The 25,007-nt window shown below is 35.3% G+C and overlaps 3 protein-coding genes across 5 annotated transcripts in view; 2 read left to right on the forward strand and 1 right to left on the reverse strand.

The window, feature by feature from the left end:
* The window catches only part of ICA69 (islet cell autoantigen 1-like protein), a 29,705-nt gene extending 6,838 nt beyond the window's left edge, over positions 1-22,867 (reverse strand). The window contains exons 1-5 of one of the 3 annotated variants that reach the window (XM_081980757.1): positions 22,512-22,867; positions 22,276-22,449; positions 19,475-19,684; positions 19,214-19,422; positions 19,031-19,148 (exon numbers count right to left, since the gene is read on the reverse strand). In XM_081980757.1, the coding sequence (XP_081836883.1) occupies positions 19,031-19,148; positions 19,214-19,422; positions 19,475-19,684; positions 22,276-22,449; positions 22,512-22,738 (938 nt within the window). In that variant the 5' untranslated portion in view covers positions 22,739-22,867. Of the gene's footprint in view, positions 1-19,030; positions 19,152-19,210; positions 19,423-19,474; positions 19,685-22,275; positions 22,450-22,511 lie in introns of all 3 variants that reach the window. The other 2 variants (XM_081980756.1, XM_081980755.1) reach the window with 2 other exon arrangements.
* Positions 4,632-6,099, forward strand: LOC145729836 (uncharacterized). Its single transcript, XM_081980759.1, has 3 exons — positions 4,632-4,792; positions 5,511-5,675; positions 5,731-6,099. Exons 1-3 carry the CDS (start codon positions 4,723-4,725, stop codon positions 5,982-5,984), a joined length of 489 nt encoding a protein of 162 aa, XP_081836885.1. The 5' UTR covers positions 4,632-4,722; the 3' UTR covers positions 5,985-6,099.
* On the forward strand, positions 15,722-16,886 carry LOC145729837 (salivary C-type lectin 2-like). Its single transcript, XM_081980760.1, has 3 exons — positions 15,722-15,850; positions 16,342-16,506; positions 16,562-16,886. The coding sequence occupies exons 1-3, from the start codon at positions 15,781-15,783 to the stop codon at positions 16,807-16,809; spliced, it is 483 nt and encodes a 160-aa protein (XP_081836886.1). The 5' UTR covers positions 15,722-15,780; the 3' UTR covers positions 16,810-16,886.
* Positions 22,868-25,007: the final 2,140 nt, after the last annotated feature.

Below are 25,007 nucleotides of genomic sequence, written 5' to 3' on the forward strand. Positions count from 1 at the left end.
TTTACCACACCACCACAGTTCTTTTAAGAGCTATTGTTTCTACGCTTTTAACATTCTGTAAGTACTTTCATAATATTGTTACGATTTTCCCGTGGGTTCACACAAAGTCAATTTAACTCAACAATTAATAACTTTATTTACACTTCAAAACACTCCGTACAATAATTAATTCAGCTATTAAAAACAAATGTAACATAATGTCCTCCCGAACATCATTCTGAATTTTACTGAGACTATGGGTTACATACTCTTTGATTTCTGTCTTGGTCCCCGCTAGAACGTTCAATATTTCTACGTTACGCTTTTCATGCCGCTCTCTGTCTTCTTCTTTGTCTTGTTGTCGAATTCTTTCTTCTTGCTGTCGAATCCTTTCTTGTTCTTCCTTGTTTCGTTTTCGAATCTTTTCTTGTTCTTCTTTGTTTTGTTGTCGAATTCTTTCTTCTTGTTGTCGAATCCTTTCTTGTTCTTCCTTGTTTCGTTTTCGAATCTTTTCTTGTTCTTCTTTGTCTTGTTGTCGAATCCTTTCTTGTTCTTCCTTGTTTCGTTTTCGAATCTTTTCTTGTTCTTCTTTGTCTTGTTGTCGAATCCTTTCTCGTTCTTCCTTGTTTTGTTTTCGAATCTTTTCTAGATCTTCTTTGGCTTGTTTAAGCAAAGCTGCAAATTGGGCCTCCATGTTTGCACTTTGACGTCTTGTTATTGGCATAAAATAAATTTAACACACCACTGTTCCGAAAATCTCTAGTCCGGTTCTGAACACAAGTCTTTAACCCGAAGTTAGTTCCAATTCACGTCGCACTAAAGTCTGATCCCACTTCTGACACCAATTGTTATGATTTTCCCGTGGGTTCACACAAAGTCAATTTAACTCAACAATTAATAACTTTATTTACACTTCAAAACACTCCGTACAATAATTAACTCAGCTATTAAAAACACTACTACAATTCCACAACTATTTCACTATTTAAACTTTACCGCGTTCTCAAATTCACTACTACTCCACTACTCTCTCGTCGACGCCGCTTCTTTTATATTCACAAACCACGTTCTAGAATGACCGCGAAACGCTTCGCGATTTGCTTCGAATCTTCCAGGTGTGGCGCTTCCTAACTGTGGCCTACTTTAATACGCGCCCGGCCAGATATTGCGGCGCATCGGTTTCATCCCGAGGCGAGCGCTCGTTAAGAAGTATCGAGCATAGTAGGCCCAGACCGTAACAATATTATTATTAATATTTTTATGTCGGCTGTCACGATCTAACCAAAATTGGCACAATTACTAACCTGTTTTGAAAAAAAAGTGGGAGTGTCTATTATGATTTTTATTTAGCCATTTGGTTTTTCCTAAATTCAGAATTACTTACTATTACAGTATATTTTTAGAAAATGCCTGGAAAAATTCTCTACAGACAAGCCCACCAGTTAATTCTTAACCTTTGTGAATATTTTGAATTGGAAAAAACTAATGGAGGACCTTTAGAAGCTTTATCATCTGTTCAGGAAGAAAATAAGAAATTTTAAGACCTTACATATTCTTACTGATGTATTTTTTTTGATACTAGAAGGTTGCAGCTGCTTTGAAAATTTCCCGCAAAACTGTTTATTCGATTCGGAAAAAGCAAGCAAGTAATCTTATGATTTCCTCACCTAGAAAACTTAAATCGAGACGTTATCGATGGGTCAAGACCACTGATTTATCTGAAAGCATTAAAATGGGTGTTCGAAATACATTATATGATATGTACAACGATAGTATGTTAATAATAGTAAAATATATCTACTTTTGTAAGAAACATCTATTAACATTTCATTGTTTCCAGAGACTGAGATTTTTGGCTTGCATTATAGATTTTTCATAAAAATTTCTTCAAACATATTAATAATAAAGTCATAGAAAAAATAAAATAAGCGTCTAAAATGTTTTCCAGCGGGTTTAAAATAAAATTATAGATATGAGATACTACATCATCACTCAGAATGTCTTATTAAATTTTTAATTTGTTGTATTTATTTTAGAGAAACATGTAACCATCCAGAACCTAAATCAAGAGCTTAAAGTTAAAGAAATACTACATATTGGTGATACATCTGTGCGAATTTTGGTAAATAAATTAGGTTTCAAATTTAGACGGAATTCTATGATCCAAACGGAGGCTTATCATAAATAAAAAATGTTATTTCAGTCAAGATATTTTTGATTTGCTTTGGTATAAGGTTATTTTAGTGCAAATTTGCAGCCAAAGATCTCTACTTTCTGACTGACAATACACGCAAAATGTTAAACGTGACGAAGCTTTAGACACGCCCTTTTCTATAATATGAACACAACAGGTTTGTTGACGAAAACTTGATTTGATTCATATGATTATAAATGACGTACCCTTCGTGACGCACGGGTAAACTTACTCCGCGAGAACAGTATGTATATTTGTGTGTTTCAGTACCAAGGCGGTGCATATCGAAGTTGTCTCTGATTTGTCCACCAAAGGGTTTTTAAACGCATTTAAACGATTTATTAGCAGACGTGGCCTTTGTTCACATGTTTACTCCGATTGCGGCACTAATTTTGTGTCAGCTGATAAAATTCTCTCAGAAGTTTCAAATCGAGCTAAAGAGTCAAATTTTAAGGAGTATTTACTCGAAAACAAAATACAGTGGCATTTTTCGCCCCCTCGGTCGCCGCATTTCGGAGGTTTATGGGAATCGGCCGTCCGAATGGCTAAATACCATTTGAAAAGAGTAACTCATAATTTAACCTTCACATATGAAGATTTTTATTCTATTTGCGTGCAAGTTGAATCTATCCTAAATTCACGTCCCTTGTATCCCCTTACGGAAGAGCCAGAAGATTATGAAGCAATCACTCCAGGACATTTCCTTGTTGGAGCTTCGTTAAAGGCCGTACCTGAGTTACCTGTGTGGAACGCTACCTCTACGCTCTACGCACGTCTCTCGCTACCGACATATTTAATTCGTGATACAGCAAGTTTGGTCACATTGGTCTCGTAACTATTTGCAAACGTTGCAAGGCCGATCCAAATGGAAAGTAGCAAATCAGTCCGACCTAGCTGAGGGTAATTTAGTTCTACTCCATGAAGACAATGTTCCGCCTATGTGTTGGAGACTGGGCTGAATAGCAAAGTTGCACCCTGGAGCCGATGGACTCCTTTCGCGTGGTGTTAACGTAGTGTGCACAAACTCTCAGTGTTACCGGTCGAAGTTAATAATTAATTGTTAATTTGTTGTTTGTTTTGAAAGCTATAACCTTTCAACGGTGCCGGCATGTGCGATCTTCCCGAGTTGTTGGGAAACGTGACAACCCCTCTCGACATTTCCGAAAGACCGCCTACCACGTTGTTAACTCGAAAACGAGATTAGATTCGCCTGCAAGCTCGTGCCATGAGTAGTTTTTTGGTGACAATTCCACTCATGTACAAAAAATGCCATATATACGTCATCAAAACACGGTTTGCTATCGGCTAATAAGGAAGGAAGAGAGTTTGCTAGCGGATAAAAAAATCGGATAAATTTTGCTGTTGATTTCATCGTTTCCACGGATTTTCACTACACTTCTATTGTTGCAATGTCTCACCTTGAGATTTTTGCTGGCACTGTCAATTTTGACTTTGTTCGTATTGTTTTGGTTATGGCTCGCTTCGGCTAGAGTTCTACTGCAGAAAATCAAAAGAACCACAAAAATGTATTTCTGCCAGTACAAGGCAGTCGCAGTCTTACTATATTATTGATTATATTCATGGAATTGTCTTATCAAATACCATTCGAGCTCAGATTTTGAACAGGATAATTTTTCCGCTTGTCTTCTCATACTTTCTTTATGGTACAAAACTCGACCTATTTGGCAAAATCACTCGAGCTGCGCTCTCGTGATTTAGTTACAACAGGTCTCGTGCAGTTACACCAAAAAGAAAGTGTTCTAAGACAAGCACAAAAATTATACGGCTAAATCTGAGCTCTTATGGTATTGCCCCCGAATAAACACCTCCTACCTTTTTCGAACACGTTTTTTTGAAGAACATTTGATATTAAACGAAACGGGATTTAGACACATATAAAATTTAAGCTATTTTTTTCAATATTAACAATTAATAAATCACTATAACGTAGTTTCCATTAAAAAATTACATAAATTAAAATATTATGACGTCTGATTGTCAATCTGAAATGTAAACAAAAATATACATGGCTGAACGAAAATCTGTCGTCTGCTGGGGTGAGTTCAATATTATCATTAATTTCATCACGTTTAGTTTAGTATTTGTGTTCTAACTAAGGTGTTTTCTTGTTAATAAACTAAAATGCGAGTTTTCAGGAAATAATCTTGACATATACCCCTCGGCGTTCACGTTTTATCACGTAAAATGTGCATTGGTAGGTTTTTTGCAAAATTTTTCTTTTAGGCAAATGGTTTCGACTAAATAATTCTTTGGAAAAAATCCTTCGACCTGCGGTCTCAGGATTTTATCGTCGAATTATTTAGTCTCAATCATTTTCCAAGCAAAATTTGACAAACGGAAACAGGTGGATCATTTATCGTGAGAATTCCACTACCCGCACATATCCTGTCTCGTCAAGGATTTCTGCGTTTTTTGCAACTAGTGTAACAGTTCTGAAATATTTTTTACATTTTTCTCTGATAGTGACGCCAGTAACGTTTGGATATAGATGGCAAAAAATCTCACAACCCTTCAGTAATTCCGAAAACATGGATTGTTTTAAACGGTTTCCTTTGCTTATTTTAGTCGGTGTTTTAGCAAGTACTGTTGTCGTGTCAGGTAAGTTTGTACTAATTTACCGCAATAAAACTTTATCACCAAGAGGGTTTACTAGACCTTCGAAACTACTGATGAATAGATCTGAAGAAGACATGTTGAACCGTTCTCGCAGATTTCGCAGCTAAGATATTCTTCTTCTTCTAAATAGACCTTTTGTCCACAATTCTGGATAATCTTCCCTTGAATTATTAAGAGGATTGCGTCATATTTTGAACCCCGCATGAAGTAACCCAGATGGGTGATCTTTCTTCTCTTCACTTCCTTTAACACCACCAACTTTTTTTTTACATTCTGGTAAGCACTTCTGCGTTGGTTCACCAACAAAAGTATTAAAAGAATCTAGTCGTTCTTTTTATTTGTATTTTTTTTATAAATCATCACACACCTAAATGATTGACATAAAAACGGAAATTGAGGATATCAACCTATATTTACCAAACTGTGAACTGAACCAAGTAAATATGTATTGGAATTAATATAATTGTTTAGCTGATTTTAGTAATTCTCATCACTAAGCTACAAAGTCAATACAATAAACAATAATTCTGTAGCAGGATATAATAATTCATAATTCATAATTCAGGCCATATTTGAAAGTTAGCAAGCATGATGAACTGTTTAGTTAATCAAAACCTGACTAAAAACTGTTAGTGGAAGTATTTTATTTATTCATTTTCTGTCATTTCATCAAATCATTGTTAATCTTATTTAATTTTAGGTGACTGTATATACCATTCAAGAGACTACGTAATCGGAATATACAAAGTAACTTTCGACGAAGCTCTCTACTTGTGTTTGCAATATGGAATGGAACTAGCCAGTCCCTTAACTAGATCAGAAGAAAATGCCCTAATTGCAACATTTGAAGCGGAAAATCCTGGTGGTGAGTATGATCAAACTTAAACAATGACATAATAATTATAATTGAAACTTGTTAGTTGGATATTTGCACGGAGTGTGGATAGGAGCACGAAAAGTTTCGGATTATGGCATTGCAAATTATACTTGGATAACTTCAGGAAAACCCGTTATTGCTCTACGTTTGTTACATGGTTTTGTTTCTATTATGGGAGAAAAAGGAGATTGTCTTCAGTTGGTGAAAGATAATATTAATGGGGGTAGTAAATATGGTTGGAACGATATTTCGTGTGATGTTAAGATTGCTTTTGCTTGCCAGACTAAATGCTGCTAATCTTTCTTGTTTACCCAATTTTGTCTATAATCTTTTGCAACAGATTTAAGTTAAATAAAATTATAATAAAACCAGAATTCAGTTAATGTGTTATTAAATATATTATTCCGCTTAAGTTGGACTGTTATTCGAGAAAAAAATTGATAGAATTTAGTGAGGTTAGTGTTGCATCAAACCAGTTTTTGCTAAATAACTCAGAAACGGTGAAAGTTACGAAAAATTTAAGAGAGAGCAAAAATGTTCGTAAAGGACTGTAAAACTTCCAGTGATGAGTTTAGCAGTCCTTTACGAACATTTTTGCTCTCTTTCAAACTTTTCGTAACTTTGACCATTTCTGAGTTATTTACCAAAAACTGGTTTGAGGCAACAAATTTCCAAATCAGTTGAAATTGTGGTTTCAAATCAGAACACCCTGTAACTCAGTTATTTTCAGTTCAGGGTGGTTCAACCACTTAAATAACCGTTTTGAGCTCCTCTTTCCAGTGGTGTAGAGTGAAAAATTCTATCTTAAAAATTGCGTACAGGGTGACAAAAATAGTGAACTTTCATACTTTTCTTGCACACTCTGTATACTGGAAGCAAAACGGTCCTACAAACTGACAGTATTAAGATAAGGAGTTGACTAGGATCATTTTTGGTTTCTTACAATTTCTTGTAACTTTTATCGTTGCTGAGTTATTTAGCAAAAACTGGTTTGAAGCAACAAATTTCCAACTCAGTTGAAATTGTGGTTTCAAATTAGAACACCCTGTAACTCAGTTATTTTTGGGAGTTCAGGGTGGTTCAACCACTTGAAAGAACCGTCTTGAGCTCCTCTTTCCAGTGGTGTAGAGTAAAAAAAATTATCTCAAAAATTGCCTACAGGGTGGCCTTAAATTTGAATCACTACAATTTTCATGCACCCCCTGTATAGAAGCGGCACTGACGGACTGAAAAACTTCCAGGGATGAGTTTTTTACAAAAATGTTTGCTCTCTCTCAAATTTTTCGTAACTTTCACCGTTTCTGAGTTATATGTATAGCAAAAACTGGTTTGATGCAAAAAATTTCCAAATCAGTTGAAACTGTGGTTTCAAATTAGAACACCCTGTAACTCAGTTATTTTCAGTTCAGGGTGGTTCAACCACTTAAAAGAACCGTTTTGAGCTTCTCTTTCCAGTGGTGTAGAGTAAAAAATGTTATCTTAAAAATTTCCTACAGGGTGGTCAAAACATTTTAATCATTACAATTTTCATTCACCTCTTGTACAGGGTGCTGCATTTTCGATGGTTTTACGGGGTACAGAGAAAACGGTAATAGATAGAAAAAAAGTAGCATACGTGTTCTGATCTCTTTTTCTGAGCTGAGATGACTGGCGAAGAGTGGGCTGTGCAAACTTCTTTTGTTTCAAAGATACGGGGGGCTTTTGAAAATTGATCATTTTGGAACCTCCTCTGTATTTCATTTGCTATTAAAGTTATCAAAAAAGGAAAAACGGTTTCCGGTAGAAGTTTTGACGTAGAATCCAATGGCGTAGTCAGTTTTTTTCTATTACGTTTAGTTTCTGACATATGACAGTAAGTTCTATTTTTTTAAATGGAACACCCTATATATTTTTAGTTCATTTAATTCTGCTGATTTTTACTTTTTCAACGGTGTATTAAAACATATAAGTTTGTAAACGTTAATCTTAGTAATTAGAAAAAAAGCGTTTCCTTAACAAAAAAGTACTAAATAATATGTATAAAAATACCCACAGTCGAAACAAAATTTAGCTATGTTCTTATTAACATGTTACATGTCGTTTATAAACAGTTTTTTCAACTTTTACATTAAAAATAGTTGAAAATTGAAATGGCCACTTTTCTTATTAAAGTGACGGTAGAACTGTTTGTAACTTAGATTTTTAATAAGATTTATTAAAAATATTTAATTTCCTGATGTGTTAGTTTATATGATTTCCGATTTTGTTTGGTATTTTAGATATTGGCCTTTTCTTAGCTTAGCAAAGGTCTTTTTTCAAAATAACAGGATTAACTTCCACAAACTTATATGTTGTAATACACCGTTGAAAAGGTAAAAATCACCAGAATTAAATGACGTAAAAATATCCATTTAAAAAAATGTAACTTACTGTCATATGTCAGAAACTAAACGGAATAGAAAAAAACTGACTACGCCATTGGATTCTACATGAAAACTTCTACTGGGAACCGTTCTCCCTTTTTTGATAACTTTCATAGCAAATGAAATACAGAAGATGTTACAAAATGACCAATTTTCAAAATCCCCCCGTATCTTTGAAAAAAAAAAAGTTTGCGCCGCGTTTCTGAGTTATAAGTATAGCAAAAACTGGTTTGATGCAACAAATTTTCAAATCAGTTGAAATTGTGGTTTAAAATTAGAACACCCTGTAACTCAGTTATTTTTGGGAGTTCAGGGTGGTTCAACCACTTAAAAAAACCGTTTTGAGCTCCTCTTTCCAGGAGTGAAAAATTCTATCTAAAAAATTGCCTACAGGGTGACAAAAATAGTGAACTTTCATACTTTTCTTGCACACTCTGTATACTGGAAGCAAAAACGGTCCTGCAAACTGACGGTGTTGGGTTAAGGAGTTGATTAGGATAATTTTTGGTTTCTTGCAATTTTTTTGTAACTTTTACCGCTTTCAAGTTATTTAGCAAAAACTGGTTTGATGCAACAAATTTTCAAATCAGTTGAAATTGTAGTTTAAAATAAGAACGCCCTGTAACTCAGTTATTTTTGGGAGTTCAGGGTGGTTCAACCACTTGAAAGAACCGTTTTGAGCTCCTCTTTCGAGTGATGTAGAGCGAAAAAATTCTATCTTAAAAATTGCCTACAGGGTGACAAAAATAGTGAATTTTACCGTCGACAAAATGTATTGGATTGGTATTGGATTTTGGCAACAGCGTACTGAAAATATGGCCTACTCGGTATTTTTTTCGTTTTCTGTCTTTGTCCCACGCATGCAATTATCTACGTTTCTCTGTCAGTTACACGGTTTTCCTATGGTCGGTTTTGGATTTACCACACCTGTATAAGGAGGAAATGGAAAGGGAACTGGATCGAATGGTGAAGGAGAATATACTAACTCCAGTCCAAAGTATTGATTGGGCAACACCTTTAGTCGTAATCGTCAAAGAAAACGGTAAGTTAAGACTATGTTGTGACTATAAGAGTACGGTTAATACGAGGACTTTTATGCACTTCCAACGATTGATAAAATTTTACAAAGTTTCATAACGGAGAGCACTTCACGCAACTCGATATGTCAAATGCGTACAACCAATTTGAGTTGGATGGCGCAAAAGAAATATTGACAATATCAACCACAAAAGGACTGTTTCAGCAAAATCGTATGCCGTTTGGAATAACGACAGCCAGTGGGTATTTTCAGGAGCAGCTGTTTCAAGATATTGTTACGATTTTCCCGTGGGTTTACACAAAGTCAATTTAACTCAACAATTAATAAATTTATTCACACTTCAAAACACTCCGTACAATAATTAACTCAGCTACTAAAAACACTACTACAATTCCACAATTATTCCACTATTTAAACTTTACTCCAGAAGTATCGAGCATAGGTAGGCCCAAACCGTAACACTGCCCCCCTCTTAAAGCTGATCGTCCCGATCCGCTTCATCTAGTCCCTGGTATTTCTTGAGTCTGTCCAAATGGACAATTTTTATCTTGCCTTTGGGGCTATGTTAGACTCTGTACACGACTTCGTTTAACCTTTTTACCACATTGTAAGGTCCCTCCTAGTGTCGTTGCCATCTTTGACTTGATCCTTTGCTCCTCTTGGGTTGAAACATCCACACAGCATCACCTTTCTTATAATTGCCACCAGCTGGTCTGTGGTCCAGTGTCATCTTCATACGGTCGTTGTTTGGTTTCATCTTCTCTCTCTCAAGTTCCCGAATCAGTTCGAATTTGAAGTTGAAGACCGAATTCCGCAGCCGGTCGAGTGGAGATGGTGGGAGCTCTAAGTGGAAACGTCGATTCCTAAAAGTCTACGCGGAATTGTCTTGTGCGGTGCACTTCCAGGAGGCGGAAAGGGTGAAAACCTAGGTCAAGACCACGTGGATGTGACAGTGACGGTTATAGTTTCCATGAGGAAGGACTACATCTTTTGCTCGGATCGTGCCTTTAAGCGATTTTTTAGAACTTTTAGTAGCTATTTGGGGCTCAGGGGCACAAGCCCGACTATCTGAGCCTCTTTCGTATCGACCTGGCAAATACCCTAGTTGGTAACGCCATTAAACAGAGAAAAAAAAAAAAAGTTCCCGAATTGTGCTGGATCCCTTCTGTAACGAACACTGGTCACACCGTTTACATTATTCCTCAACGTCCTTTCTGAAGTTAATCCAGTAAAATCGATCTCTTATTCTAGCCAAAGTCTGGTTTACTCCAAAGTGTCCTCCTCCGCGACTGTCATGTAGTTGTCGCAGCACATTCTCTTTGCAGGAATTGGGCACTATTGTTTGGTAAACAAAGCGTTTTCCGTCTGGACTTTCCCATTTGCGAGTAATTAAGTCATCTCGCAGTCGAAGCGAATTCCACTGCAAACCAGTAACCCCTTACTGTTGGTCCATATCTGGAAATCTGTTGCCAATCCGGTTTCAAATCCTTCTCCAACCATCTTCTGATTACTTTCAAATCAGAGTCTGAGCGCTGCCCTTTTATTATGTCTTCCTTAGAAACGTTGCTCTTCATTCTTTTTGTAGCCTCTTTATCTGTCACCATCGCGATTTGACCAATCCTCCAACCATTATGAATTTGTCCTTTCCGGTACCTTAAGTCACTATCCAAAGCTTGACGATCCTCTACATATCGCGGTAAATGTCCTTCCGGGTTCTTCATTTCCTGCTCCTGGTTACGCCAGTTCTGCGGGGTCGGTAAACGAGACTGCTGTCTGCAATTCCATTGGTAATGTCCTTTACGTCCACAAATATAACATGTAATGTTTCTTTTAGCAGAGGAGTTCCGGTGATTTGTTCTGATGTCCTGGTTTCGTCGACACTGTGGGTTTGGAGAACAAGACCGCTGTCTGCAATTCCTTCTATAGTGTCCTTTGCGCCCACATCGATAAGATTCCACTCTAGTGATAGGACGTGATCGTTCTAACTGTGTGGTCTGACCATTACCTAATGCTGCCATTTGTTGCACTAATTGGCGGAACATTGATTTAATTTCATCTATTAATGTAGCAACATGATCGGCTGGCAGTACTCTTTCCTCTTGAATAGCCTCTGGCTTTAAGTCATTGCACGCAGCTTCAACTTCCAGCGCTCGAACCAGTAATTCGCTGTTGTTGCTCCCTTTGAACATCTTCAGCCATTTCTTTACCTCCTGATCTCGAATCCCATCTACAAAATACTGTGTCACAAGTTCTTCTTGGATTTCATCCGGGACGACTGGGTAAGCCAGATGCACAAGGCGACGAATTTCGGCCTCAAACTCTTCTAGATTTTCACCAGTTTTCTGCTGTCTTGCCCTTAATTGCATTCGATACACTCCTTTCTTATGTTGATCCCCATAACGACGTTCTAATGCAGCTACTAATGCTTCATAGTTGCTTCGTTGGGCGATAGGCACCGTCTGTAACAGCTCCAATGCAGGTCCTCGTAATGCCACTACTAGTGCTACAGCCATTTCCTTGTTACTCCATCCATTTGCATTTGCAGCGGCCTCAAATTGGAGTTGGTACATTGCCCATGAAGTTTGACCGTCGTATGTGGGAGGCTTGATCTTGTTTCCGGTAATCACTGTAGAGCTGGCTCCTCTGCTGTCAATTTTCCGCTCTAAGTCGCGTAACTTTATCTCGACATCATTCTGAATTTTATTAATGTCCTCCCTAACATCATTTAATTTTACCTGAACGTCATACTCCATCTTTTTGAGACTATGGGTTACATACTCTTGGATTTCTGTCTTGGTCCCCGCTAGAACGTTCAATATTTCTACGTTACGCTTTTCATGCCGCTCTGTCTTCTTCTTTGTCTTGTTGTCGAATTCTTTCTTCTTGTTGTCGAATCCTTTCTTGTTCTTCTTTGTTTTGTTTAAGCATTGCCATAATAGCTGCAAGTTGGGCCTCCATGTTTGCACTTTGACGTCTTGTTATTGGTATAAAATAAATTTAACACACCACTGTTCCGAAAATCTCTAGTCCGGTTCTGAACACAAGTCTCTAACCCGAAGTTTAGTTCAAATTCACGTCGCACTAAAGTCTGATCGCACTTCTGACACCAATTGGTACGATTTCCCCGTGGGTTCACACAAAGTCAGTTTAACTGAACCATTAATAAATTTATTTACACTTCAAAACACTCCGTACAATAATTAACACAGCTACTAAAAACACTACAATTCCACAATTATTCCACTATTTAAACTTAACCGTTATTTCGTGGTCAAACTTCCTTTTAACGACAACGTAGCGAAATTAGGAGATTCTTCAAGGATAGCTATCAATAGGTTTCATAAGTTAGAGCAGAAACTATCAAGAAATTCAAATCTTAAACTTGAATATTCAAACTTTTTAAAGGAGTATGAGGAAATGGGACACATGAGACTCAAATATTGGGCAAGACTTTGTAAATAGTAATAAAAACTTTTATTTACCACACCATTGTGTTTTGAAAAATTCTTCGTTAACCACTAAGTTAAGGATAGTCTTTAATGCCTCCGCAAAAACTAATACTGATTTGAGCCTAAACGATGTACTTAAGACTGGACCGTGTAAACAACAGCCTTTTTTTTCGATATTACTCCGTTTTCGTTCATATAAAATAGTATTTACAGCAGATATATCTAAAATGTATAGATGTATTTTAGTTGACCAAGCTGATCGTGATTATCAGAGAATCGTGTGGCGTCCAGAGGCAAGTCAAGAGCTAAATCACTTTCAATTAAATACTGCGACATATGGTACATCTCCAGCCAGTTTTCTTGCCACTAGATGTCTCAAACAATCGATCTATCGCCGAAGATTTTTACATGGACGATTGGTTATCAGGGACAAATGATATCGACAGTGCTGTAGCTCTTATCAAAAACGTTAATGATACTTTACATAGTGCGCATTTCAACTTACGTCAATGGTCATCTAATGATCTAGTAAGAATCTTGCAATATGTAGGAGAGCAAGCAAATGTTGCGCATAATCAATATTTTGTTAAGGAAAACGAAAATAACAAAACGTTAGGCATTATGTGGAACTCTTCTAAAGACGAATTTAGTTATATTGTCAACACTAAAGCTAATATTTCTTACTTTACAAAGCGTATAATTCTCTCTATTATAAGTCAAATTTATGATATTTTAGGTGTGCTGGGTCCTATAATTATAAAAGCAAAGATTATCTTACAGAAGTTATGGCTAGCTAAACTTGAATGGGATACCGTCATTTCTGATGAGATACTCGAATCTTGGTTAAGATTCTACAAACAGCTACCTTTAATTAATAATTTGAGAATTCCGCGTTATGTTGGCGCGCCAGACTTTAAGATCATAGAAATCCATTGCTCCAAATTTCAATTTAAAAAATCGTTTTATAGTTGAACATCCAAGACTTGTGAAAGTCCAAATTTGTACTGAATAGTCTAAAAACTTTTTTACTACTAGGAATGGTCTTATGATTCGCTTTCTTAGACTGTTATCCTGGTTGCGTGTCTGAAACTGGCATTCAAGAACTAAAAAAAGTCCGGAAATCAAGACAAAGATTGTATTGTGCATGAAACTCATTTTTTACTACTAAAAATAATATAAAAGTTGACTTTTAATGCTAGAACTGACTTTACTAAGACTAAAGAAAGTCCAAAAGTATACTTTCAAGACTTTAATTGGTGTACAACTGAATTTTCTGGACTGAACAACAAGTCTAGAAGTAAATTAAATTTTCGGACTATTTTATTTCCAAAAATTAGTTCTCAAGACGTATTATTGTAGCATTTGGTACAAACATTTTTTACTTTTATTACTGAAGAAACTTGACTTTTGGAAATAGTCTTAAACTCGATTTTTCAGTCTTAAAAAGCATTAAAAACAGTAATTAATAGTGATGAAGCTTGAAATAACATTTTCAAGACTATGGTCAGTGGACAAACTGGCTTTTAGGCCTGATAAGTCAAAAACTTTGTAAAGATAGTCTTGAAACTCGATTTGAGGCACTGAAAACCGCCTTAAAACACTAAAACCAGTCTAGTTTATTAAGAAATACCCGAATTTTTAGCACTGAGGTGTCTAGAAGTCGATTTAATAGTGACAAAGCTTGGAATGCTATTTTAGCTAAGACTAAAATATTGAAATTTGTCTTCAAATTATGAAAACTTACTTCAAATGCAAATTTTAAGCTTCTGATGTCACTTTTCATTAGTTCAGTTACATTTTGGGGTTCAAGTCAATTTTTAAGGTTTAAATATATGAATTTGTAGTAACGAATTCTTGAAAAAGTAGTTTTTATGTCTACAAGTCAATTTTTAGTATTAAAGTCTCTCGATTTGCATGGAAACTGGTTACAAACACAATTTTTAAGCTTCTGAAATGTTTATCTTTTCTAATTCAATTTTCAAAACTAAAGTTTTTTAGTTTGTCTGGAAACTATGAAAACTGACTACAATAATATTTTTTAAACTTCTTAAGTGAATTTTCCGTTTCCAAGACAATTTTTAAGTTGGGTTGGGTTAGTTTTGGGTCTTTGACCGTAATATCGTGTAATTAAGTGCTTGTTCCAAATTTGATCAATATTGCTCCAACGGTCTGACAGTTATGACAAAAAAAAACTATTTTTTAAACAGAAATTTGAAGGACTGTATTTTCCTTAGGAAGCACTTTTCAGGAAAATGACATAATGAATGTCAACTTATTTTTTAATTGGCTATGGATTGGTGAATTATTGACATTTAAAACTGGACCACCCTGTATATTCCCTCTGAAAATGATAGTGGAGATATTGTTGTAAGTTTAGCTTGTGCAAAATCTAGAGTCGCTCCCTTAAAAACGTTGACGTTACCTAGATTGAAACTCTGCGATTGCGTATTAGCCGATCAGTTATGTAATAACGTTTTAACATCTTTAAATCTAAATAGTAATGCTCGTATTAATGTATATTATTGGACTGATTCACAAATAGTTTTAGCTTGGCTAAAGCATGAGCCTAGTACTCTAAAAACTTTCGTTTCTAATCGAATTTCAAAAATACAGCGATTTTCCCGTATAGATCAATGGTCATACGTGCCATCCAATGATAATCCAGCAGATTTGATATCTCGTGGTCTCGATCCTAATGAAATTCTAGAAAATACTTTTTGGTTTAGAGGCCCTACTTGGTTATAATTTCACCCTCTGTAACGGAAGATTTTAAACTTCTGTTCAAATATTCATCTTACCGAACATTGTTACATGTTACAGCTTATATCCTACGGTTTAAAACCAATACTTCTCTACCCTTGGAAAGTAGAAATCTTGCAGATTTGACAATTAATGAGCAAGATCAAGCTTTGTATGCTCTGATAAGAGTGGTTCGAATCACTTCTTTCTCAAGTCAAAACTCTTAAATCTCTTAAGCCTTTGTCATCTAAAAGCACTTTGTTGTCATTGAACCCGTTTCTCGATAAAGATAATTTATTGCGTGTAGATAATTTATTGTGTATTATTCTTCCTGCAAAACATCATTTTACATAAATAGTGTAACAGTTCTGAAATATTTTTTACATTTTTCTCTGATAGTGACGCCAGTAACGTTTGGATATAAATCGCAAAAAACCACACAATCCTTCAGTAATTCCGAAACCATGGATTGTTTTAAACGGTTTCCTTTGCTTATTTTAGTCGGTGTTTTAGCAAGTACTGTTGTCGTATCAGGTAAGTTTGTACTAATTTACTGCAATAAAACTTTATCACCAAGAGGGTTTACTACACCTTCAAAATTACTGCCCTGAATAGATCTGAACAAGACATGTTGAACCGTTCTCGCAGATTTCGCAGCTAAGATATTCTTCTTCTTCTAAATAGACCTTTTGTCCACAATTCTAGATAATCTTCCCTTGAAATATTAAGAGGATTGCGTCATATTTTGAACCCCGCATTAACTAACCCAGATAGGTGATCTTTCTTCTCTTCACTTCCTTTAACACCACCAACTTTTTTTTTTCACTAAGCTACAAAGTCAATACAATAAACAAAAATTCTGTAGCAGGATAAAATAATTCATAATTCAGGCCATATTTGAAAGTTAGCAAACATGATGAACTGTTTAGTTAATCAAAGCCTGACTAAAAACTGTTAGTGGAAGTATTTTATTTATTCATTTTCTGTCATTTCATCAAATCATTGTTAATCTTATTTAATTTTAGGTTGCTGTACACACTGTTCAAGAGACTACGTAATCGGAACACAAAAACTAACTTTCGACGATGCTCTCTCCTTCTGTATGCTATATGGAATGGAACTAGCCAGTCCCTTAACTAGATCAGAAGAAAATGCCCTAATTGCAGCAGTTGAAGCGGAAAATCCTAGTAGTGAGTATGATCAAACTTAAACAATGACATAATAATTATGATTGTAACTTATTAGCTGGATATATAAACGGAGTGTGGATAGGATTACGAAAATTTTCGGATCATGGCATTGTAAAATGGTATACTTGGATAACTTCAGGAAAATTGGTTATGGCTCCACGTTTCTTACCTGGTTTTGATGAAGGAAAAAACGACTGTGCTCAGTTGGTGAAAATTAATATAAATGGTTTTAGTAATTATGGTTGGAACGATATTTCGTGTGATGTTAAGAGTGCTTTTGTTTGCCAGACTAAATGCTGCTAATCTTTCTTGTTTACCTAATTTGGTCTATAATCTTTTGCAACAGATTTAAGTTAAATAAAATTATAATAAAACCAGAATTCAGTTAATGTGTTATTAAATATATTATTTAATTTTTCGTAACTTTCACCGTTTCTGAGTTATTTAGCAAAAACTGGTTTGATGCAACAAATTTTCAAATCAGTTGAAATTGTGGTTTCAAATTAGAACACCCTGTAACTCAGTTATTTTTGAGAGTTCAGGGTGGTTCAACCACTTAAAAGAACCGTTTCGAGCTCTTCTTTCCAGTGATGTAGAGTAAAAAATTCTATTTTAAAAATTGCGTACAGGGTGACAAAAATAGTGAACTTTCATACTTTTCTTGCACACTCTGTATAATGGAAGCAAAAACGGTCCTGCAAACTGACGGTATTGAGTTAAGGAGTTGATTAGGATCATTTTTGGTTTCTTGCAATTTTTTGGTAACTTTTACCGTTTTCAAGCTATTTAGGAAAAACTGGTTTGGTACAACAATTATTATCAGCTGAAATTTGAACAGGGTTTAAAAGACAATCAGAGGCAAAATCACCTGTAAAACCCTTTTGGAGTAAGAAAATTATTGTTTTAAGCACATTTTTCGAAAATCCTTATTAAATGGCTTATTCAGTAACCTGAAAAAAAAAACTACAAAATTTGATAGTCAGAGAGAACCGCGGTCTCAAATGTGAACTGCCAGAAACATAGTTTGAAAGGACAGTTAGGAACAAAATTCCTTGTAAAACCCACTTGGAGTGAGAAAAGGACAGTTTTAAGCACATTTTTGAAATGCTCATTAAATTTCCTATCCAATAACCTAAAAAGGATCCCAAATTTGGTACAGTTAGAAGGAAAAGTGGTGTCAAAATTTGAACTGCCAGAAACACAGCTTGAAAAGACAGTCAGGGATAAAATCGCCTGTCAAATCTAGTTGGAGTAAGAAAATGACTGTTTTAAGCACATTTTTGGAATCCCCATTAAATTTCCTATCCGACAACCTGAAAAACTACTACAATCAGGGAGAAAAGTGGTGTGTAAATTTGAACTGCCAGAAACACAGTTTGAAAAGACAATCAGGGACAAAATTGCCTCAAACCCACTTCTAGTAAAAAAATGACTATTTTAATCACTTTTTTGAAATCTTCATTAAATTTCCTATCCAATAACTTGAAAAAACCAGTACAATCAGAGAGGAAGGGGTGTCAAAGTTTGAACTGCCAAAAACACAGTTTGAAAAGACAGTCAGGGACAAAATCGCCTCTAAACCCCACTTGGAGTGAAAAAATAACTGTTTTAAGCACATTTTTGGAATCCTCATTAAATTTCCTATCCAATAACCTAAAAAAAAAAAAAAAATTTGATACAGTCAGAGAGTACCGCGGTCTCAAATGTGAACTGCCAGAAACATAGTTTGAAAGGACAGTTAGGGACAAAATTCCTTGTAAAACCCACTTGGAGTGAGAAAATGACTGTTTTAATCACATTTTTGAAATCCTCATTAAATTTCCTATCCAATAACCCAAAAAGAATCCCAAATTTGGTACAGTTAGAAGGAAAAGTGCTGTCAAAATTTGAACTTCCAGAGACCCAGCTTGAAAAGACAGTCAGGGATAAAATCGCCTGTCAAACCTAGTTGGAGTAAGAAAATTACTGTTTTGAGCACATTTTTGAAATCCTCATTAAATTTCCTAACCGACAACTTGAAAAAACACTACAAAATTTGGTACAGTTAAAGTTTGTGAATTGTCAGAAACACAATATCTGTAATTTACCGGTCAAAATTTCCTGGTAAAGTAAAATTTACTTTACCGGTAATTTACCCATCACTACATACTTATCATATGACATAAGCAACAAATTTTAACTTGTAATTGAATAAAATAACCTCATAGATTTTTAATATAATTTTTTTTGTATTAATTTTCAATTGAATTTCACTTTATTAAAAGGTTTTGGTTTTATTCAAACAAAAACAGTAAAAATGACTGAAATATCAAAAAGTCTCTTCTATGTCCATAAAGTCTTTTTCTATTTTATGATAAAGAAAAAATTATAAACAATTGTTGGCTTCTACAAGAATTGTTTATGGTGGGCCATCCCACTACTTACCCAACAATTTAACAATAAGAAGACTAAATTCTAACCAATAATAAACAAACAGTAATAAACCAATAAACAAGTTAAGCGAAAAAAAATTCTCAAAACTCACCCTTGAGATTTTTCCTCCTGCAGCTCCTTTTTAACAGGCTGTTCTGCATTGTCTGTATACTCAGAGTTAAAAAAAGTGTTCCGATCTTTGTCTTCAATAAGATTGGCTTCTTTACTATCTTCTGTGACAAAAAAACATATTTTATAACTTAGATTGTTTAATTACTGATTTTAGATTAACTACCTTCAGACAAATCAGTGCTTTTAGCAGTGGTGGGACTTTTGTTGGCTTTGTTAGTAGGAGATTCTGTCAATTCGGCAACTATGCTGAAATCGTAAGGCTCAACTTTCTGCAGTTTAGTGGTGGCTAAAGATAAAGTCTCTACAGCTTTAGTTGCAAACTGATTCAAAGCGTTTTGGTATGAAACCAAAGCATGCGAAAACATGTTACACCTGAAACAACCAAATTAAAAATCCAAATGTAGAAACGCCATTTCCAGCTAACCTGGCTGCGGCAAGTAAATCAACTTTTTGTAGACAAGCCAATGTGTATCGGTCAAATTTAGTTTTCGAGGTTTTCACGTATCCTTGCGCTTTTCTAAAATTGTCTAAACCATGACCGGTATCAGGGTCTAGTTGGCTAGAAACTGATTTCATCCAACTCAGTGCTGCCCTGTACTCAGTTCTGGCTTTTTCCATTTCTGATACAGTTTCTCTAAATTAACAAAAATAACAGTAAGTTTCTATAAAACCGAGGGGTAGAAAGCCGAGGTATTTTGGTGTACACACTCGATTTTGAGGCATTGTCTGTATATTTTAAAATATTTTGGGATATTTTTATTGGAATTTTGCGATATTTTAAGGAATACATTGCAGTAGACCATATTATAACAAAATTGACTGAAAATTTAACAGAACAGCATACGCACATGTAATTATTATTGTAAACTCTGTGATACATGATATTATAGAGCTGAAACAATATTCATTACAAATTACTATAATAATTTACCAAATTTTCAACGTTTAAACTACATTTTTTAAGTCACGTGACTGTTTTTGACAGGTGTCAACTGGCTTTTACAGTGTTGCAAGCTCAAAATTGCATTATCAACGTCACGTAACGTGTATTTTACAATTTCAGCTTTTACAACTGTCCAAACTTAAATTATTAATTTTCAACGTTTAAACTACATTTTTAAAGTCACGTGACTGTTTTTGACAGGTGTCAACTGGCTTTTACAGTGTTGCAAGCTCAAAATTATATTATTAACGTAACCTAACGTGTATTATACAATTTCAGCTTTTACAACTATCTAAATTTAAATTACCAACTTTTCAACGTTTAAACTACATTTTTAAAATCACGTGACAGATTTTGACAGGTGTCAACTGGCTTTTACATTGTTGCAAGCTCAAAATTGTATTATTAACGTCACGTAACGTGTACTTTACAATTTCAGCTTTTACAACTGTCTAAATTTAATTTACCAAATTTTCAACGTTTAAACTACATTTTTAAAGTCACGTGACTGTTTTTGACAGGTGTCAACTGGCTTTTACAGTGTTGCAAGCTCAAAATTATATTATTAACGTAACCTAACGTGTATTTTACAATTTCAGCTTTTACAACTGTCCAAATTTAAATTATCAATTTTTCAACGTTTAAACTACATTTTTAAGGTCACGTGACTGTTTTTGACAGGTGTCAACTGGCTTTTACAGTGTTGCAAGCTCAAAATTGCATTATCAACGTCACGTAACGTGTATTTTACAATTTCAGCTTTTACAACTGTCTAAATTTAAATTACCAATTTTCCAACGTTTACACTACATTTTTAAGGTCACGTAACTTTTTGTGACAGATGTCAGATGGCTTTGACAGTGTTGCAAGCTCAAAATTGCATTATCAACGCCACGTAGCTTGTATTTTACAATTTCAGCTTTTACAACTGTCCAAATTTAAATTATCAATTTTTCAACGTTTAAACTGCAATTTTAAAGTCACGTGACTGTTTTTGACAGGTGTCAACTGGCTTTTACAGTGTTGCAAGCTCAAAATTGTATTAGTAACGTCACCTAACGTGTATTTTACAATTTCAGCTTTTACAACTGTCCACATTTAAATTATCAATTTTTCAACGTTTAAACTACATTTTTAAGGTCACGTGACTGTTTTTGACAGGTGTCAACTGGCTTTTACAGTGTTGCAAGCTCAAAATTGTATTATTAACGTCACCTAACGTGTATTTTACAATTTCAGCTTTTACAACTGTCTAAATTTAAATTACCAATTTTTCAACGTTTAAACTACATTTTTAAGGTCACGTGACTGTTTTTGACAGGTGTCAGTTGGCTTTTACAGTGTTGCAAGCTCAAAATTGCATTATCAACGTCACATAACGTGTATTTTACAATTTCAGCTTTTACAACTGTCTACATTTAAATTACCAATTTTCCAACGTTTAAACGACATTTTTAAGGTCACGTGACTGTTTTTGACAGATGTCAGTTGGCTTTTACAGTGTTGCAAGCTCAAAATTACATTATCAACGTCACGTAACGTGTACTTTACAATTTCAGCTTTTACAACTGTCTAAATTTAATTTACCAACTTTTCAACGTTTAAACTATATTTTTAAGGTCACGTGAGTGTTTTTGACAGGTGTCAACTGGCTTTTACAGTGTTGCAAGCTCAAAATTGTATTATTAACGTCACGTAACGTGTATTTTACAATTTCAGCTTTTACAACTGTCCCAATTTAATTTACCAAATGATCAACATTTAAATTATATTTTTAAGGTCACGTGACTGTTTTTGACAGGTGTCAACTGGCTTTTACAGTGTTGCAAGCTCAAAATTATGTACAAAAAATATTTTTTGTTTGTCAGAATTTGGAAATCTAGTCACCTGATCTTAGAAAATCAATTTTAAGTTTTTGGCACAAGGTCAAAATCAAGTGTCAAAAATTTGGAAAAACCTTTATGTTGTCACCTAACCTAACCTAAAAACTGTCATGGGAGCTTTAAAAAAATCAATTAAGGGGGGGCTCAATACCAGGGGCCTTATAACTAAATTGTGAATTTCACAAATGTGTAAACATTCGAAGGCATTCTAAGACAGTTTAAATAATTTAAATGCATTTTGAGGTATTTTAAGGCATTTAAGGCACTTTGGCATTTTGAGCAATAATAGAAGCATTTAACGGTATTTTGATTAAAATGTAGCTGAGATAAAATAGCATATTGTTTAGTATAGTCTAAGTGAGACAAACCTGAAATGTAAATTAATTAAAATTACTGTACCTGGTATCAGTGACTGCTCTCACCCTGAAAGTCTCAACTTCATGATGTAACCGCACTAAAGGAGGTCGAATTGTTAATCTCTGATGCCCACAATATGCAAGAGCTTTGCCTGCTGTTGCCATCAGTTGCCCGGCACTATTGTTTTTCTCATTCTTTCCACATTCTTTTAGGTACCTAAAACATAACTTACACTGTTATTGAACAAGTTTGGATATGTGGCATCCATATGGTATTACCGGCCTAAAGCATTTTCCTCCTGGGCCAGATAACACAACCGTTCCTGGTACAAATCAATGATCCTCTGTAGCTGAAGACAACTTTCGTTAATTGATTTGAACAGTTCCAGTTTGGCGTCCAGTTCAGCATCAGAGGAAATTATACAGTCCTCTTCTTTTCCACCCAATTTTCTCAGAACGCTTTTCTTGGTCACCCAATACTGATGTTGCATATTGTTGGGCAACATTTTTGTATTCTCGCTGGATGGGTTCAAATTTTTCAATTTTGCCCCAATATTTATTAAATTTTCATTGTAATCAAGTAATTTGTATCTAATCTGAAAAGGTAAACAAAAAAGTACACATACACATGTCAAATGTCAAAATTGAGATAATTGAAATGACAACTGTCAAAAGTTTATGACTAAGTTGCAGCATTGCAATAATGGCAATATTATTATATTCAACATTTGCATATTCTTTATATTAAAACAAATTTTAGAAACTTTCAATTATTCTTTGAGTTTTAAGGGATAATTACTATCAATAAACCATCTCGATTAAAAACTTGGCAACACTGCACACTGCACGCAATAAACCAGCATTTTGGAAGGGACGTTGCCAGATTTCTGTCAGTAAAATTTAAAATATACAAGTGTAGAGCTCGAATCAGATGAGAAAAGGCCACCGCATCATCAATGACGCAGTTTTTAAAACTATTTCTTTCTCCTTCTACAGTTGCCGTCGCATTAGATATAATCAGAGGCGTCCTATTAAAATATTCCCGAAAATATATTGTTAAGCGGTCAAAAAGCCACTTGGCAACGTAGTACGGTTTTTACTTGGACACAATTAAAACAGATGCGGCAGCGGCCAGGTACATTTGGACCTTTTTATATGCTTGAAGGGTGTCATAGAAGGAGAAGGAAAATAATAATCTTCACCAACTTAACACTCCACTTTATTGAATCCCTTCGAATTCAATGTAGAATCAAATATAACAGATTTTTGTAGGAACTAACTAGAAAATGATTGAGATCGAAAAACGTAAGCATTGAGCAAGAATCGTCCATCTTGTGTTGTAATCCTGAGTTAAAGTGTCTCGTCATCGCCCTGAAGTCAGGTCCTTGCGTCCTATTCTTCTTTTTGCTTCTTGCCGGCTGACACTGCTGACAGTGTCGCCACAGTACCCCCCGTCCAGCGACAAAGTCGCGAAACGAACTGTTTTCCTTGTCTTAGCTGGCAACGTTGCGGGAGATTTTCGAACTTCTTCAAGGCGCGCATACGAATGTTCGGACTGGATCTGGAAATCATCTGGCAGATAGGCGGGCTTTAGGCGGTCTATTGTGATGTTGTCACTACGATTGCCAAGGTCAATCTTGAAGAACTTGTCACTTCTGGAGATAACACGATGGGGTCCAGAGTAAGGCGCTGTCAAAGGTGGTTTTACTGCATTATTTCGCACAAAAACATGGGAACAACTTGAAAGGTCCTTGGAGATAAAAGTTTTAATCTTGCTATGATCAGATGCTGGTCTAGGTTGAAGTTCTAACATTGTTGCTCTGAGTTTGCTGACCAACTCATTTTCGTTGGCTGGTTCAGTGGATGAATTTAGAAATTCTCCTGGTAGTTTAAGAGTGGTTCCATAAACAAGCTCAGCTGGTGAACAATCAATGTCCTCTTTGAAAATGTTTCGAAGACCCAATAAGGTTATTGGTAAAACTTCAGTCCAACGATCCGACTTGGCTGCAATGAGGCTTGCTTTAAGGGTCCTATGAAAACGTTCAATAAAACCATTTGCTTGAGGATGATATGATGTTGTTTTGATGTGCAGAATACCCAAGAATCTGGAAAGTTCTTTGAACAAGCTTGATTCAAATTGTCTCCCTCTATCCGAAGTAATCTTGCTGGGTACACCAAAACGCGATATCCAAGTAGAAATAAAGGTGGATGCAATGGTGGTTGCTGACATGTCTTTAATTGGAACTGCTTCGGGCCATCTAGTGAAACGATCCATCATTGTTAACACATAACGAAAATCACTGGACGATGGCAATGGTCCAACTATGTCGATGTGGACATGGTCAAATCTGTAGTCAGGCATAGAAATTTTCTGGTGAGCTGTCTTAGTATGTCGGTTGATTTTGGAGCGTTGACAGTTGAGGCATTGCCTACTCCAAAGGGCTACTTCTTTCTTGATGTTTCTCCATACGAAACGACTGGTCAGAAGCTTGATGGTTGCCTTAACACCGGGGTGAGAAATTCCATGAAGCTTTCTGAAAATACTAAGTCGATGTTTTTCTGGGATATAAGGACGAAATTTATTTTCAAAAACATCACAGTAAAGTTGAACATCAGTGCCTGGGATTTGAATCTGTTGAAGATTTAAACTGGAGTCAGTAAGCAGCTGGTTTAGTTCTGCGTCGTCAGTCTGATCTGCAGCTATTGCTTGGTAATTAATCTGAATATCTTCAATACTCGAGATTTCAGGTCTGGAAAGGTAGTCTGCTACTATGT

This window comes from Ips typographus, linkage group LG5, assembly GCF_016097725.1.
Source record: "Ips typographus isolate SLU linkage group LG5, UJ_Ityp_2.0, whole genome shotgun sequence".
NCBI lineage: Eukaryota > Metazoa > Arthropoda > Insecta > Coleoptera > Curculionidae > Ips > Ips typographus.